The following is a 17,722-nucleotide window of genomic DNA, read 5'->3' on the forward strand; positions in this document are numbered from 1 at the left end:
AGTGACTCTGCATTTGACAAACACCACATTTCCTGATGTCTTTAAGAAATGGATTTCGTGAATAATGTCTTCTCCTACATTGAGGGTCATCGATGGTATTTAATTCTGCAATTTATTATGTGTTGCAGGGAAATTAGAATTCTTTTGTATTTTTAAGGGCACACAAACTAAGGGATGCACAAAACTCAGCATGTAGTTAGTGGCAAGAATGGTTATCTGTCAGTGTGATATTAGTTTTTTTCTCTGTCTGTCGTCCATCTTTTCCTGTCTGCTTGTCTGGCTGTTTTCCTGCCGGTCTTTACTTTGGCAGAGCGTCCTGACATGCAGGTCAAGTGTTCCTGTACACATGAAGAAACTGGAATGCACGTTATCCCTGATTTGCAGCTCTGCTTATCATTTTAATCCATCTGAAACCAAATTCACTTCCAGCTGGCCTGCACATTAAATTATAGTCACCGATAAATAAATATGATCTCATTGTAATTTTTTGTGTATTAGATTGTATTTAGGCCTAAGCGTGCAAGCAGCTGTATGCTTCTAAGGTCTGTGTATGCTGCTCAATGCGGCCAGCTCTGGACATCATTTTTGTCAGTGCAGTTTAAACATTAAAGATGCAATTTCTGTGTGTAATGCAATTTTCATCATATCAACTTTACAAAGTGATATGTCAATGTTGTGCTTTAAGTTTGTTCTGCTGGCCTCAAGTGGACCAAAATATTAAGTAATGCAGCTTTAAGTTGTAAGTGGGATTGCTGAGGCTAGCTAGACTGGACTTTTTGTTCAAAACATCCGTATAAAGGTCAGAGCTAAAGCTATGGAAGGGTAATTCAGCACCTCCCTTCAGGGTTCCTAGAATTCCTGTGAAATTAAAAATGACAGGGCAAAAAACGCTCCTGATAATTAGGATAAACTCTGCAGCCAGCAGTAGACGGGCCCAAACCATACACACTTCACTGTGTCGATAAATATCATACACAACCAGCATTTAAAAAAATGAATAGACTTATTGGAAAAATAAGTCTGTATTGGAGGGAGAGAAGCTGGGTGGAGAGTCTTTCTCGTCCATAAGGTCTTTCAGCGGTTGATAAAAGTGTAAAAGGACTGTGGGATATGTGAGGTAGACGTTAGTGTGTACGCTGATGTGTGTGTGTGTGTTTGGATATTTTTATGCACGAGAGTGCCTGTTTTGCCTGTGTGTGCTAATGAGTGTGAGGCAGGAGATTATGCGCGCGTCTCTAAGGGAACGGGAGTCTGTTCCCAGGAGCTGCAGTGCCTGAGCTGAAGGGGGTATGTGTACACCCTGACCCCAGCTTTCGGGGGTCCCGGTTGCCTGTCTGAAACCATTTCCTTCCTTTGTGGCCCATTTGAGAGCCCGAAGTGTGATGCGAATGTGAAGGACCGAGGCCCTTTGCGTGGACCTGTAACACTCTGAAACAGAAAATAATCACCACATCTCTGAATGTACTGGAGGGGTTGCCTTTAACTCTTCAATTCTCTGTTCCCCACCCCCATACCTCTCCCCGTCACCCATATCTCCCCAAGCGACTCCCCGTATACCCCAGCCACCCCCCAAACAACAAACAAACTCTGAGCGGCGGGTGCATTGCTAATGATGGGAAACAATTAGGGGGTTACAAAAGAGAGCGTCCTGCTATATTGCTCTGTGAGGTATTTACATAGTGTTTTGAGGTTAAATGACTGGAGCCTGGATATCTGGTGAGGGCAAGAGAACTAAAGTAGACAGGCCCGCTGAAGAGATCTTTCTTTTGTTTGGCTTTGTAAAGAAGGATGTGTTGGACTGCCCGCCACTCCAGTGATATTGGGAATTAAACCCTTAAAGTTGATGGAATTTCAATTTGAGTATCCCCATGCACACACACCCCTCCAATCTTGTTTCACCCATTCCACCCCAAGATATAAGAGAATGAGAAATGTGTAAACAAGACAAGTGGCACATTTGTCCCCCCGGGGTCTGTCCTACTGGATAAGCCCTGATGTGTGAATAGGTTGAGAGTGTGAGAAGGCTCAAGAGTGGTCAAAGAGGCTGCTGAATAGACTCCCAGATTGAGACATTCTGCCTGTTTAACACAGAAATGTATAAGTGTGTGTGTGTGTGTGTGTGTGTGTGTGTGTGAAAAAGGCAGAGAGTGAAAGCTTAAGTTAGGTTTGAAGCCCTGAACAAGTTAACATTGCCGGCTTCATGTATCTGTTAAAGTGATTGCTTTTTGTCATTCAGACATGGGTGTCTGGTATGCAAGTGTTCCCTACAGCTTTATTCAGACATGACTGAACTGTGATGGAAAATACTCTCACTCACTTTTGTTGCCAGCGGTTTAGACATTAATGTCTGTGTGATGTGTTATTTTGAGGGGACCGCAAATTTACACTGTACTCACAGGGCGTGGACTCACTATGCTGAGATACTGTACATGGCACCTAGTGCGCTACAGGGAGAGGTGAGACCAGCGATGAGTTGAAAACTTCTGAGGGAGTATTTACTGTTCACTAACAAGTTTTTTTTTTGCCATTGAAGCCTTGATTAATAACTATTGTGAGCCAAAGGACTTTTATTATAATTTATTAGCAAATTGTGCTGCCTGGTTTATGAGGTCCGACAGAATGACAGCGGATCAGGACTCTTTATTTTTAATTGCTGGTTTCTCATATGATGTTTGAAAAGCAAGTTGCTGGTTATTTCTAATTTCATCCATGCAGAAAATATAGAAAGGGTGGGATTACTACTGTGGCTGTAGTGGAGTGGGAGCTTTTGTCAGTTCTCTCATACGCTGATGTGATGGGGTTTTTCTTGCAAAAAGATGCGATAAAATCATAGTACGTGTTGTAAGAAACAACAACAGTGTTTTGTGTTTTTTATAAACTGGCTTTCATTTTTTTGTGACCAAGAGATGATTATTAGTGATTCATTTATGTCGCTCTTCTTCCAAAGAGCACGCACGTACATTCAGACTCTGTGTTTGTGTTTTAAACCCTTTGCTGCTGCAGCCTTTCTGTTAATTGGAGGCAATCAGTCAATTCAGACCTGCCATGTTGGAAGTGGTATGGATGAGTGACTTGGTCGGGCCTTTTAGTGTTGTCGTTGTGACTTTTACGGGAAAGTGACTTATTCAAAATTGAGACCAACATGAGCTGTTAAAAAAAGTTTAGTTCCCGTTTCTGTGCAAGGTTAGATGTAACAATGCATTTTCTATTTCTGAACACATTTACTTAGAATTTTAATTTTGACATTTTTTAAATTAAACCTCTGGAACATTTTTCAGGGATTTAACAGGGATTGGGTTTCAAGGGACAGGGTATCGAGGGGAGCGGCTAAAATGCATCTACAGCGGAAAAACATTGTTTATTGCTATGGCAACACTGGCTGATTAAGGTGTTACACCCCTCGTTGCAGAAGTAATTTGATTTGGAATCTGGAAAATGTGTTTCTAAATCATTAGACCCAAAGCACAAGTACAGAGAAGTGTGTCTACATTTATTGCTGTAGTATATTACACATAGGCAATACATATTTTAATTACATATTATATTTATTTCCATATCATATTTAGATACATTCTACATGTATTTCAATCTACCGCACCCCATTAAACCAGAAACAAACAGATGTCTTCTTGATTGTCAGTCATGTCTTTGGTTTTTCTTTACTACATGAACATTGTTTCATAAAGCACAGCTAATACAACAAAAGCATACAGTTAGTTTACGTCCTTTCCCAAATATCTATGCGGTAATTGCATCCAAAACAGATTTCTTCATTGCAGACCAAAACTTACTGTATGTTTTGGATGATGTGGTTAGAGAGTAGACACTTTGACAGAAGCGATTAAACAGGGTGTTCCTCTAACACCTGCCTGCGGCTGGGTCGTTTTATTCATTCTGCTGACACTGTTGACTCCTTTCATGTTGACAGTTGATTCCTAAATGGGCTGGGAGTGAAACCAAAAGATTGGTTTTTTGTTCAAAACACAGCTTGTGCACTGCCTCTTTCCAGAGGTATCAATTCCCACAAAGCCTGCTGTCATTTTGACAGAATGGAGAAATATTTGAAGCCCCCCTTCAAACACAGACATGCAGACAGATATCCACACTTACTATACGCACTCAGAGTACCATTAAACCCACTTATCGCCCATTTCCAATCCCCTGGAATCCATATTAAGAATCCCAACCCAGCAGGTGCCAGCTGGAACTTTGGCATGGTGGCGCCTTGGATGCCAGGCAGAGACCTCCAGCCCTCCCCTCGAAAAGCCCCCTTGCCAACATGGTGCGTCCTGCACAGCCATGGTCACTATTTCAGCCTAACTAGATTAAGCTAATCGTGTTATGTAGTGGTAAGGCGTAGCCGGGAGATGGAATGAAGGCTCGGCTGTCCTGCTGTTGCCATGTGGCTCTGAAATACAAACACTGAACTGTCACGTAGAGCTTGATAAACACCAGAGGTAATGTCAGACTGTCTGAGTTTCTAGAGCTCAAGAATTGTAGCAAACCACCAATTCTGAGTATCAAATGTATAATTCTGCACCATCCAAGTGCAGGAAAGGTTTCTTTAAGCTAAAATATAGTGAGCTTTTGTTGTTATACCTTGTTCTTGCTTTGCTTACTTTTATTCTGGTGCATCTAGTATCAGTTGTCCCCAGCTGGTGAATCTGAATAAGTTTGGAGATCATTTAACTAGTGCCATCATTGCTAGAACGACTGTGAACTCTTAATCTTGTTTTCTAGCACCCTCATTGTGTCTGAAGTCCTTTACAGTTGGCCTGGAACTTCTTAAAACATGGTCTAAACAGTGTTATAACATAGATAAGTTAAGATAAAGGTTTTCTGCAAACAAATAAACAAACCCAAGCCCTACTGGTTGGCATCCCCATTTTTCATGCAGTGCTAATGTTTGTATAAACATGACTGTAGTTGCTAATATGGATTAAGCTCTAAATAAGCTCAGTCCTTCACTTCTCATCATGCATCTCTATGTGCCTGGTAAACAGCAGTAATGCAGGCATTCTGTTGAAAATGTGTCATTTCCAAACCCGAGCTAACAATGCAGTGTGCTTAGATTTGCTGAAGTTACCCTAGAGAAGATATTCAACAATTTGCACAGGCTAAGTCGTAGAGCCTGACCGATTTACCGTTTTGCAGATATTAGCGGTCGATATAAGCTTCTTGCAGATATATCTGCGTTTATAACAGCCGATATTATTAAAAAAGAAACAGAGAGTCGGATCCTTCCCTCAGGCTGTGTGTTACCTAGTTTGCCCACCACAGGGCGAGCTGCAGCTCCTCTGTTAACAACACTGCTGCACCACAGAACAAAACATCAGCTGACCGCAGTCTACTGGAGACACGGAGAATAGCTCCTGGTAGTGCTCACAGTCAATGTTCCCGGTGATTTAGTCGTTTGTCAAGCCCTCATCACTTCTCTTACCATACCAGACCTCCTAACCCTCCCGTTTTTCACTTCCCTCTCCAGGCTCACAGCAGTGTGTTTAATGTTACGGTAGGTGTGTGGTGGTTACGCTGCTGGCAAACGTGATTGTAGATTTATTTCTGAAACAGTTCTAGCAAATGGTCCTCTCATTCCTCTCTAATTAATTACTGTTAAACATTTCTTAAACATCACATCACTTACAGGAGTTGATGCTGCCCGTTGATAAATTAGCCACAAAGCTGACTAATGCCATGTTTATCAGTAGTAGTATATTCGCTGGACCCCACAATACATACACTATTTAATTTAATGTTCATTAGTAATAGTACTCCATAATTTATAACAGATCAGATATTTATAAAATGTTTTCTGTAGTTTTCTACATTTGACTCTTATTTATCACATATTTTGTTGTACTTTTGCTCAAAGTACTATTTAGAACAGTAAAAAAAAGTTTCTTTTTATACTGCATTATGTCGGGGTATCTTGGTGAGGTCGGTCGCAACATAACAAATATTAGGGATAATCTTTGTTTATGTTGTTATGCATTTCTTAAAATAAGGGGGGAAAAGAATATCGGACGATATATCGGCACGTCGGATTTTAAAATCCTCAAATATCAAAATCCGCATCGGGCTTCACTAAGTAGTAATCCCCATGACCAGTAAACATTATTGTTAAAGATCTAAATGTGAAATGAAGTGTAGAATATAACAAAAAAGTGATATGTGTAATGAGACTTCTTCCACGTCTGGATCCATATGACGGTTATGTATTAACTAGAAAAGAGACATCATGGGAAACAGACAAGGGGCTTTCCTTTTCTCCTGCTAAGTCAGTTCCTTCTCCTAATAGCAAGAGGGAGGACAGTCCGTGAATTGAGGAGTGATTCTCTGTCTGGTTTATCATTCAAGTGTCAGGCTCTGTGCTGTGATTGCACACCCTAAGCCGCTTTTCCAACACGTCGCCTTTTAGGATTGATGAGAAGAAAAAAGGGGGTCATTAGTGGTTCTAAGGTTACTGTGGTTGGTAGTCGGGGGATTCTTTAGAAAGGGAGCTGCTATATTTTCCTTGCCATGCTTTGAGATTCTACGGTCTCCTCATATGAAAATTCCTGTGAGAAGGCCCCCAATATGCCAACCACATGGCCACGTTTGGCCCTGTCCAGCATGCACACACATTTAATAGAAGCCTCATGTCTGGACGCTAAACTGGCACTTCCTGCCTTGGAAACGCATGCACCTTTTACTCTACATCCCTGTATAGAACATATGTACTGTTGGGCACATTAAAGACAGACATTCAAGAAATATTTATCTATGGTAGGCTCCGTAATGTTGCCCTAGTCTCTTCTGGTGTTTGATTATCTAGTGATTGTACTGGATAGTCTAAAACTTTCACAGCCAAACAAAAGGCAAATATTTTCAGATGAACAGTAAAATTTCTGTTCAGTTTGTTGTCTCACCAACACTGTTTCTGTTATATGATTGCAGGCTGGATTAAATTCTGCTATATCTGATGTAATATAGGGATGCACCGAATGTCCGGCAACTGAAATTAATCGGCTGAAAATAGCAAAAAGAGCACTTTGTCGGCAGTGTGGAAGCATTTAAAAGTAGGGCTGGGTGAAACGGCTAAAGATGTTATCACAATAAAAATATTTCATATTATTCGATATCGATAATTATCACGATAAATGTCAAATCATTATTTCTTTCAAGTTTAAAGGCAGATTTTTGCTCCTGAGTGAAAGCTGAAGAAACCAGATGGTTAATTGTGTGCTTAAACTTGTCTTCATTGTCAGAACGTGACAAACACAGCTCACAAATATGAGGTAGATCATTCAAAACTATTATGATAAAATCTTCTTCAGTCCCTTTTTCCTTGATGGAAAAATTAGATGCTAATTAGTTTGTGATTCAAATGAATTAAATCAAACATTTATTGACGATATATTGAACGTTTGTTATATTGTTATTGAGGAAAATTATATTGCAATAATTATCATTATTTTTTTACTGCACAGTTCTATTTAACAGTGTCTGGCACAGACGCAAAAATGGCCGTTTGCAGACACATTAAGATCAGTTTACTGGTCATAGTAGGCACTGACCAGCCTGTGGAAACAAAACTGGCCGTTTGCAGACGCTGTTCTGCTGAATTGTCTCCTAGCACATCCGCTCCATCTGTGGCTAACTTCTTAAAAAAGAACCGCTTTGAGTGTTTCTGTGCGGCCCAGAGCGAGCTGACAGGCAGGTTAGAGACTTTATCCTGTCAGTTTGTACAAAGACGAGTGCTGCAGGATGAGAGTCCTGCCTGAAGAGGCTGTGAAGACCAGAACCACAAACATTATTTATCAAACCGGGTCGGACTGGATGAATTTAGTGCGAGGAGGAAACACATGTGACAACGTCCTGTTTTCGAAATAAGGCGTCTGTACAGGATGGAAATAAGATTAATTGAATAATATTCACAGGAAGTATAAAACATATTACATGTGTCCATTAGAAGTAAGTGGACTCATGTAATTTACTTTACAGGACCTTCTCGGGCCCCGGGCCCCCCACCATAGTCTCTCCACATCTTGTGGGAAACACTGAGGAAAAAGCACATTTTGATTTTGATTTTAATTTAATTTAGCAGTGGGGGGAAAAAAGGCAAAATAAATGGAAAAAAATATTAAACACCTTGTTCGGTATTCGAGAAAGTTTTTCATTATGTTTCTGACAAAAAATGTATTTTCGGTGCATCCCTAATATAAAACAGTTGTGGCTAAGTACTCATACAACATAATAACTATAATATTTGGTAAGGTTGTCTTGCTTACAGAGGGATTCATTGGACCACTATTCCCAAAAATCCAAACCTCAAAGGAAAAATGGGGACCAGCTGAGCAAATACACCTCAGAAATGATGTCATGGTTGGTCGTCAGTAGGGAAATGGAAACATGATGCAGGTTTCTCGTAAAGACACTGCAGGAAACAGTCAAACCTCCAAAGCTTGGCTTTTCTGTTTGCCCTCCAGCATTGCTGAATGCCAAGTTTACAAAGCAGACAGGAAAAGGACCGGGGAGGTAAGCTGGTTTACACTGGAGGGAAAACAACAGGCTGCAGACAGACACAGAGGGGTGTTGAGCTGGGGTGGGGAGCAATGCCAGATAGTTTCTCCAAAGAGTTGCATAACACACCTGCAAGGAGGGAAGTTAGATGACAGGACAAATGTTGGGAGGGGAGGGAGGAGGGGTCCAAATGACTCACCAGGTCACGACATTTTAACACTAACATTCCACCTCTTTTGTCTTCTGTTGTTGTTTTCTTAACTGTAGCCAGAGGAGTTGGAGGCTCTTCACTCCCATACGTTCCGGGTGAAGACTTTCAAGAAGGCCAAGCACTGCGGCGTCTGTAAACAGACCATCCTCCAGGACGGACTCATCTGCCGAGGTCAGTCACCTGTCCTGAAACTCTGATTTCTTGGTCTTAATGTAGCAGCTGTTTTTGTAGACACCACTTGGAAATCTTTTTTTGCTGACCTCTAGTTTAACGTCTTGCCTTGATGCACTGATGTACAGGTGTCCTCCAGGACGCAGTGACATCCCACATCTCCCTGCCACTTAGTGGTGTGGTTGTACACAGCCGGTCAGCCTAAAAGAATTTCATTACGGATGTGCTAACAGAGGCGTTTAGTATTTTGAAATTCTTGCATGCCAAAAAATCTTATTAACTGTATACCTAAAACCGCCAATGGGAAAAGGAAGCAGCTATTAGAATGCATTGATTTTGTGATTAATTCTGTTAATTCTTAACGTCTTCACCATGTAGGTCATTCTCCTGCACTCCACATGCAGTGGCACTTTTAATGCCAGCCACTCACTGATGTTACAGGTGTTTTAGTTATATTCTGAACCATTCATGTTGATTTTTACCCAAAAGTTTTTACTAAACAGTACACTGTGAAAACGATATACTCACACGAGGAAGCCTCACACTCTGTTGAAGGGACCGCAAACACACCTGTGTCAGAGGGCCAGATTGCTTTGATAGCAGAAAAATAGATTGATAACGGCTGTTGCTGAAATAGATCTCGGTCATGACATTTTTTTTTGCAGCAATGCTTCATGTTGAGTTTATTAAGAGCTTTTACTTTGAAAAGTTCTGAACGACATTCGAAAGAGTCTCTGGCCTATTTGACACACCTCTGAAAAGGCCGTCAGTAAACGTGTGATTGGATTCCCTTGAATTTCCTCAGGGAAATGAAAATTAGATCCATAGGTTTATGAATGCGGATCAAACGCCGGGACGCGCACACACTGCAGCACATCCTTCATTGCAAGCATGTGTAAAAGTGTCTTTATAGGCTAATCAATTTGTTTAACAAGGGATTTGGATTTTGGGAGTGATCATACAACTCCTTCAACGGGAGTCCCGCACCCCACCGACTGAGCTAAACGTGCACATGAGTATCCAAGGATATGAAATAATTTAACTGAAATAATGTTCTGGCCCGCCACGTGATGGCTGGGAAAACAATGAACAACAATTAACATGTGCAAAGGCAATAAAACTCATAAAACAAATACATTGTAAAAACAATAAAACACTTAAGAGATTAAAATACACGTTAAAAGTAAAAATAAAATGTATATAAAATAGAATAAAATCATATCAAATAAAATCAGGAAAGGCTGTCCTTTAAAAGAAGGGACTTAAAAGAGCGTGATGAGATGAAGGCGTATAAAATGGTTAAAAGTTAACATCGATTGTATTTTTGATACATTACTAGTAGGCAGTTTGAAAAGGCTATCTATTGCATGTGTTTTGATGATCATGTAACCAAAAGTTGCCAATCTTTGTAGCATAATGAAAATGAGTGCACATGCCGTCAGATGCAGAATCAACCCAGGTCAGTCCTAAAACATCCCCACCGTCAGACTCAAGTCTAAGTCACGTTGTTTACTCTAATGAAGCCCATATTGCACAGTGTGATTCTCGAGTTCTGAGCCTCTGTGAGCTGGTAAGTAAAATGTGACTGTAGGGAGGCTGGAACACTTTGACAGTAACCTTTTTAGCCGAACAACAAGCAGTTCGCCATTGTTTTGTAGTTAAAAGCCTGCTAGATGTAAGATCTTATCACATCCCTCCTATTTTGTTTGGCGACTATTTTCAGGGCCTGATGTTCATATAAGGTTGCAACTTCAATCGCTGGGGAAGTTTACTCCGTTCCCTAGTCGCTTGGGTTGGCTTTCAAAATGAAACCTGTTATGGATCATTGCTTGAAATGAAAACAAGCAACGTAATTTGCATTCAGCAGACTCATAGTCTAAACGCAGCTATGTATTTGATTACTTAACTTTCCACAACCTAGAGCTAAGACCCGCTGAGGGAATCTGCAATAACTGCTCTAACCTGCTGGGACAATGATGGCAATATCTGTTACAACATCCATCAGTGGTCTAAACAAGGGGGTCGTCTGAGGTTAAGTCAAGTGTCAGAGCAGGGCAAAGGAAGCCTCAGAAAGGCTAAGGGTTAACAGCTTCTCTATTTCCTTAATGGTGTTTACTGAAGAGGCAATGTGGTTGACAGATGACGATAAGTGACTTGCATTGCTTGATTTATGCAATCGTCTTCAGTACAAGAGAGTAGTTCATGTTTTTCTATTTGAAAAATGTACATTTTAGAGTCTGTGTTGCTTTAGTTAGTGATACTGTACGAAGATGTCATGGCTTCCTGACCAAGCACTTTCTAAAAGAAGGGACTTAAAAGAGTCTCGGGGCCCCGACTGCAAGCGCTCTGGCCCCTTCACTTAAAAGAGTCTCGGGGCACTTTCTGTTGTTTTTTAAGCTAGTGTAACTTCAGTAAGGCTCCATTATCAAGCAGTTTTTTTGTGCTTGTATTGTTTTTTTCTTTAGTCTATGCAGGTGCAGGTTTGGTGAGATTGTATAATGTGAAACAACAAACAATTGCAGGAAAGTAATTTCAAACGATTCAATAACAGACTTAAATGTGGTCACCATTTTCAGAACATGCAGTAAATTTTTTCCATGTGGTGTTCCATTTGGGCTCAAACTAAATTGAAGAGTATATGACCCCGGTCTGCTCGCCACACCGTGTTGCAGTGGAAATGTCTGTTTTCAGACAGATAAGTCAAATGAAACCATGCGGAAATGGCTGGATGTTTGGTTTGGCACACCATGACGGGAATATTCTGCTCGCAGCTTCCCAAACCTGACACAGGATGGGTAGACGTTTGAAGGGCACAGCTTAGAAAAACAAGAGCCTTCTGCACAGCGGTATCTTTCTGGACCCCAAAGGTGGTTCGACAGAATGACATTTTGTTCTTGTGCTGTATTTTGTGCAGGCACGCGCTCAAGCTAGGAAAGTGGCTGTGCATGTTGCCGTATTTGCTTTGCGACGACTCCCCGTCTGATTTCCGCCACCACAGCCCGCTTTTAACTCCATTCATTCAGTAACAGTCCCAGCTCGTTATTGGTTCATGCAAAACAAAATCTGGTGCGGTTCTTTGGCTGTATTTTTTTTATTCTTTGGCCAAATCTTCTGCAACTACGGAACAGACCATCTGCTTGTTGGGAGTTGCACATGCTCAGTTTCTAGTTAAGGACTACTAGCCAATCAGAAGCAGAGTAGGACGAGTCAGCGAGAAGCCAGTAAACAGCTCGGGTTCAGCTGTACGTGTTGCCGACCAGCTTGGCAACGTGGACTGGAGCGAGAGTTTCAGAGCGGTGAGTTATTAATCTGTATCCATAAAGTTTTAACTGAGCTCTGTCTCTACATCACAGGAACAACTTTATGTCCACTGACTGCCTGGAGGGTAGCTAGTGTTTGGAAGGGAGAGGAGAGCTGTGTGCTGCAGCTCACTGTTTTTCCACCGAGGGCGACTAGCCGCTTGGCGAGCGTTATGACGTGCATTTCGATGTGATGTGTGAGAAAAAAAGGAAGCGGCTTCTGTGGGAGATGGGAACTCCCTTTGGGCTGGACTTTGGGCTTTTTCACTTTGCAAACCTGTTACATGCACAAAAAAAAGGTATATAACTCAATAAAGGAGAGGGAAAAATCCAAAAAGCAGAACCTCTTTAAACAAAAACGGAGTAGTGCAGATGGGGCCTCAGTCTGGTGTGGCGGCCACTGATCCGAGCAGTTGGGGTTTATGGGCCTTGCTCAGGGCCACTTTAGAGATGGTAATGAGGGAGAGGAAAATGTTGCTCTTTCATTTCTCCTCCCAGGTGTATCCTGCAGGCCTCATGCCACAATCTTGATTGTGCTGTTACTTATCTTCCGAGACCTTACCTAGAAGAAAAGCTTAGTTTTCAGTTCACCACCTGCATTTCACTCTGTGATCTAACTGGCGAGTCCAGATGTTGTTGTTGTTGTTGTTGTTGTTGTTGTTGTACAGTCGGATGTGTACGCTATTAAATCGTGACAGCGGCGTCTTTGCTTCACATGCTCAGTGTGCTACAGAGTATTTTGCAGAAGCATATTACATCTCATTTAGCTGACGCTTTTATCCAAAGCAACTTCCAATTGCTGTATATGTCAGAGGTCGCACGCCTCTGGAGCAACTAGGGGTTCAGTGTCTTGCTCAGGGACACATTGGTGGCCATCACCTCCCCATATTTGTGTCTGATGTGACATTATTACAGAGAAAGTCACAGATTAAATAGTGCGGACCAGACTGTGTTGCAAGCAGCATTAATACCCACACACTTAATGAAAGCAATCTGTTAAATTCATGGAAAATCAATCTTACCCTAACACAAAAGATTACATTTGTTGGAGTTTGGAATAAAAATGTTGTTTATATTTTGATAATGTTTCCACGAATTGCACAGGCTGCAGCCATCACTCCGTTCTGGATAAATAACGTTCAGTTGTTTGTGCAGACTTCGCTTAAATGCTCTCATAAAATGACAGAAGACAGCACCTGGGACCATCATTAGCAAGAAGTGATTTATAGGGGAAATAAGCCATCAGGGCAGGCAGATTTAGGTCTGTTTTGATTTCAGTTACCTCTCTTTCTAGTCGTATCTGTCACGTGAACGAGCAAATGGTGTGTGTGTGTGGCTGAGGCAGATTTTATGATGACAACAAAAAGTGAACAGCAGACATCCACCGTGTTTTTCTCTTTCTCCGTCTGCCTCCCTGTCTTAAATGGTGGACAGCAGTAATACTGTAGTTGAGTACAGTACTTAAAGTATTTCATACATTAAATAGTTAAGCCCATTAAGCCCATTTCCCAAATTGCCCCCAGAAGTATTTTGTGTTGCCGTAGCAGCTGGGAAAATAAGGTTTTTACATAAAAACGCTGAACACAGAAGCTTATAGATGAAGCTACGAAATACTATTAACCTTCAACAATGATGTAGTACTCTGAAAGGAGTGGTTCTTCATAATGGAGCGTTGCAGGATCCAGCGCTGCCTCAGGCGTACACTTCCTCCCTTCTGCTGCTCTTGTTTACTAACAGTCCACAGTCACATGGTCTCACAATGACACAAGCACGTGGACTTCCTGTGTCTTGTGTGTTGCCAGGATACAAGGTGTTAGTTGCTTTGACAATAGCATGTTGACGCAGGTCAGGACAGCAGTTTTCCAGTTAAAAAAAAAGAAAAAGGGGCCGTCTCTGGTAGGGTATTTTTGGAGAACTGGCCCTGAAGGCAGGAACTGGCTTTTATAGTCACACGCTGTAGTGCAGTTGAGGTCAATAGAGCAATTATGCCCTTAAAAGGCAAAGAATAACTGAGAATTTGGTCACAGATGATTTGGTACTTGATGTAGTTTATGAGGACATGTTATTTTGTTTTGTTTATAACTGATTTGAGTTTGTCAATCCGTTCGCTTCTCGCAGCTGCTGCATTTAGCTTTTTTGTAAAAGCATCAAACAAAGCCATTCTCACGCTTTAGAAAAAAATTCAAACCACCTTCAAACAGACAACAACAAAGATTGTTTGGAACTGTTTTTCTGTGAAGGGTGTACCTCTTGTGCTCCGGCGCGACTGGTTTGTCCTTGTTCTGGAAGCGGCCGCACCACTATCCCCTCGAGATCCACTGCACACACAGATCTTCAAAGACTGGCTGAAAACACACCACGAAAGCAGGTGTGTGTGTGTGTGTGTGTGTGTGAGGGAGAGTGAAGGTTATCATAGCTCTGCTCTTGACTGTTGAGCTCATACAGCCGGCATGCAGCAAATCCCAGTGAGGGCTAAAACAAAAACACACATACAGGAGAGAGACGTCAGAGAGCAAGGGAGCCACTTTGTGTAGAAAAGTGGCGGGGACATAACGGCTCGGATTACAGGTGTGACATTACACTTTGTTCTCGAGAACAGGACGAGAAGATATTTTATGGTGAAATATCCTCCCCTTTGAAGATTTTGAGCATTAAACTTCTGGAGACTTCTGCACCAACTTATGGTGGAAATGTCTTAATATATAATATAATGGAATATAATCATGCGAGGAGCTGATGGCTCGTTGCAGAGGGGGCGAGGACCTGTGTTGGGCCCTTTTATAGCCGACTGGCTTGATGGATAACTGGCTTGATGGATATGTTAGACAGATCCAAGGTGTGTTGAAAAGTGGTCGGGCTCATATTACACATCACGATAGGCGATATTAGGTTCACGCGAACGACACAAAAATATCCTTAAACAGTGGTGGAAATGTTTTTATTTATGTAAAAGGAAACACAAAATTCAGGCGGCAGGTGACATTTCAAAATATATAAATAAAACAGAATCTAAGTCAGTGCAGCTGTCAGTCATTCTGTGCTGCTTTCAGATCTGTTTCTGCTGTAGATCATCTTTTCTCCTGTAATATCATCCCTGCTGAGGCAACACATGCAGCCTGATTTAGTCTTCCTTCCTCTTTTGTCATGTTCACAGGGAGAGAACAGAAAACTTGGCCAAAAAGAAACTGTGTCAAGAAGTTGCTCAAGTTCACATTTTGGATCATTTTATAATCAGTAGCTTGTTTGTTCCTTTTTTTGGACAATTCACTTTTGTTTCTTATTTTTAACTATATTATAACTGCTTTGCATGTTTTTTTTATTTTTTATGTGCTAATAAACCTTTCTAAAGGCATTTACATTTATTATTTAACTGCAAGCTACATTTCAGAACGTTTTTTTTAACAAATTATGCTTTCCAAAAGTGGTAGGGACATGTCCCCAGCGTCCCCGGTGTTAGAGAGACATTCTGAAGTTGTGAAAACGCTGTTACTACAGCATATAAAACAAATATATTTGACTGCTTGTCAGGCAGTGGGTAACGCCTGCCTCAGTCAGTGTGGTTCATATCACACATGCAGACACACACACTCACATTCACACATATAAAAACATATATACAGCACATAGACCCGTAACAATTACTGTTTCGTCTCCCTTGGCGCTATTCCTTGTTTTAGGCAGTCTGGAGCAGATGGGCGAAGATGACCATTTTTGATCATGGATCAAATGATGGAGAGTGACTGCCTCCCAGTCTAATATCATTATCCTTAATCTACTGGACGGACCAGACAACACATTTCCACTCACTCTGCCAGGGGACAGAGGCTCACTGTGCTCTGTCAGAGTGAGTGGAAGATATTTGTGCTGAATTTGGAATTCAGCGTCTTCTTCCTGCATGCACGGGAACTTTCGCACTCTCATCCTCCTGCATGCCGTCTGAGAAACTGTACATAAACACATATGTGTCACACATGTTCTCACAAAACGGTTCGAGCTGCCAACATAATATGACTCTATTGTGATTTATGGTGAAACTTGGAGTTCCTTTAAACAAATCTTACAGTCCCACTGTGGCGGTTCCAGACCGGTTAATGCAGTTAGGGAGCCACCTGTTGGATGACTTGGAACATCGCGACTGTAGTTAAACCTTTAATGTAAGAAGACTTGAGGCTGTTGAATAGAATTGAATCTATTGTTCAGTGCAGATCCAAGGCAAGTTTAGGCATCCATCATCCTTGGCAATAATTTACACGATTGGCATTCATCAAATCAAGTCAATGCATATTCATGTAAACATTTTTTAGCTCACCCAGACTTAAAACCCCAACACATTTGATATTTATTTATATTTATTTATATCATGGGTAAGAACGTGTCTTAATGTGGCTGAAGTTAATAACGGACTCGGCGCACCAGTGACCTCTGTGCAATAACTTTTGTTTTTTATTGCTTCCTATATTTATTTATAACTGTGTGGGTGTGTATATATGTGCATATATCGTATTTCTTATTCTAATGCTGCAAATTGGATTGCTCCAACACAGTTTAGTTGTATAAAAACATGCACTGACAATAAAGATCTACAATCAACATAAGATCAGCATAAAAAATAGCAATAGATTCAGTGCTGAAAATACATCCAACTCTGTAATGCTTTTTATACTGACCAGATCAGAATGGATGTATATTTTAATTATTTAATTAAACATAATTTTTTGTGTTGCCGTGCTACATAACTGTGTTTTTAGCCCATGGGTCATGAAACAATATCCACATATAACAATTCAAACAATACAGGGACATATAAACCAGTTGAGGGATGGATGCAGAGAACTGTGTCTGTGCAGCTCTCTCATGTCTCCCACCTGTAGCTTCTGCTGCAGCCACCAGGAGCCAGCAGAGTTCTTTGTTTGTAATAGGAAACCTTAAATCCATCTGCGCAGCTACATCTGCTGCTCACTTCTAGTGCAAATGTCCTAAACTTTCAGCACAGACCTCAAACCTGAACTTGTGCGCACTGTGCTGTCCACATTTTTTTGGGCGTCTTGTTATATTTACATGATAATTTGCTTTGTTTTTTGGTAGCTGCAGCTTGAATCAAGGGAAACAGCTGTTTCAACCAAACAAAGTCAGACCAATACTCACAGGCATGAAAAACAGACAGAGAAGTCTACAAACAGAAGTTATGTTTTGTCAGGTCTAAGCAAACACATGGCACAGACTGACTCCATGGGAACTCTCACGCAGGATTTACTCTGCTTGTTTTCGGGAATCTCCCATGTTAGGAAAGCCTTAGCAGCTGGATGAAGGTGTGGCTTTACCCACAGAAACCCAACATTGGCAGGGATTTTATCTGGGGAAAATACGTGGGCTGAATGATGACACCCCTGTATTAGTCAAATGATGGATAGTGATGACTGAGTGTCAATAACCACTAACACAGAAACTGCAGCGAGTGCACAGAAAGACAACACAATACTTATTTTTCAGCGGTTTAGTCACGTGAGATTATCAGCTGTTTACAGTTAGTTTTGTGGAA

The 17,722-nt window shown here is 41.3% G+C and overlaps 1 protein-coding gene across 1 annotated transcript in view; it reads left to right on the plus strand.

Moving 5' to 3' along the window:
* Positions 1 to 17,722, plus strand: part of LOC119903801 (tensin-1-like) — a 186,806-nt gene that overhangs the window by 47,427 nt on the left and 121,657 nt on the right. The window contains 1 exon segment of the mRNA XM_038720039.1: positions 8,770 to 8,884. Coding sequence (XP_038575967.1) covers positions 8,770 to 8,884 — 115 coding nt within the window.

This window comes from Micropterus salmoides, unplaced genomic scaffold, assembly GCF_014851395.1.
Source record: "Micropterus salmoides isolate LMB-PRFRI ecotype aquatic unplaced genomic scaffold, ASM1485139v1 Ms_hic_scaffold_15, whole genome shotgun sequence".
In the NCBI taxonomy this organism is placed as follows: Eukaryota; Metazoa; Chordata; class Actinopteri; order Centrarchiformes; family Centrarchidae; genus Micropterus; species Micropterus salmoides.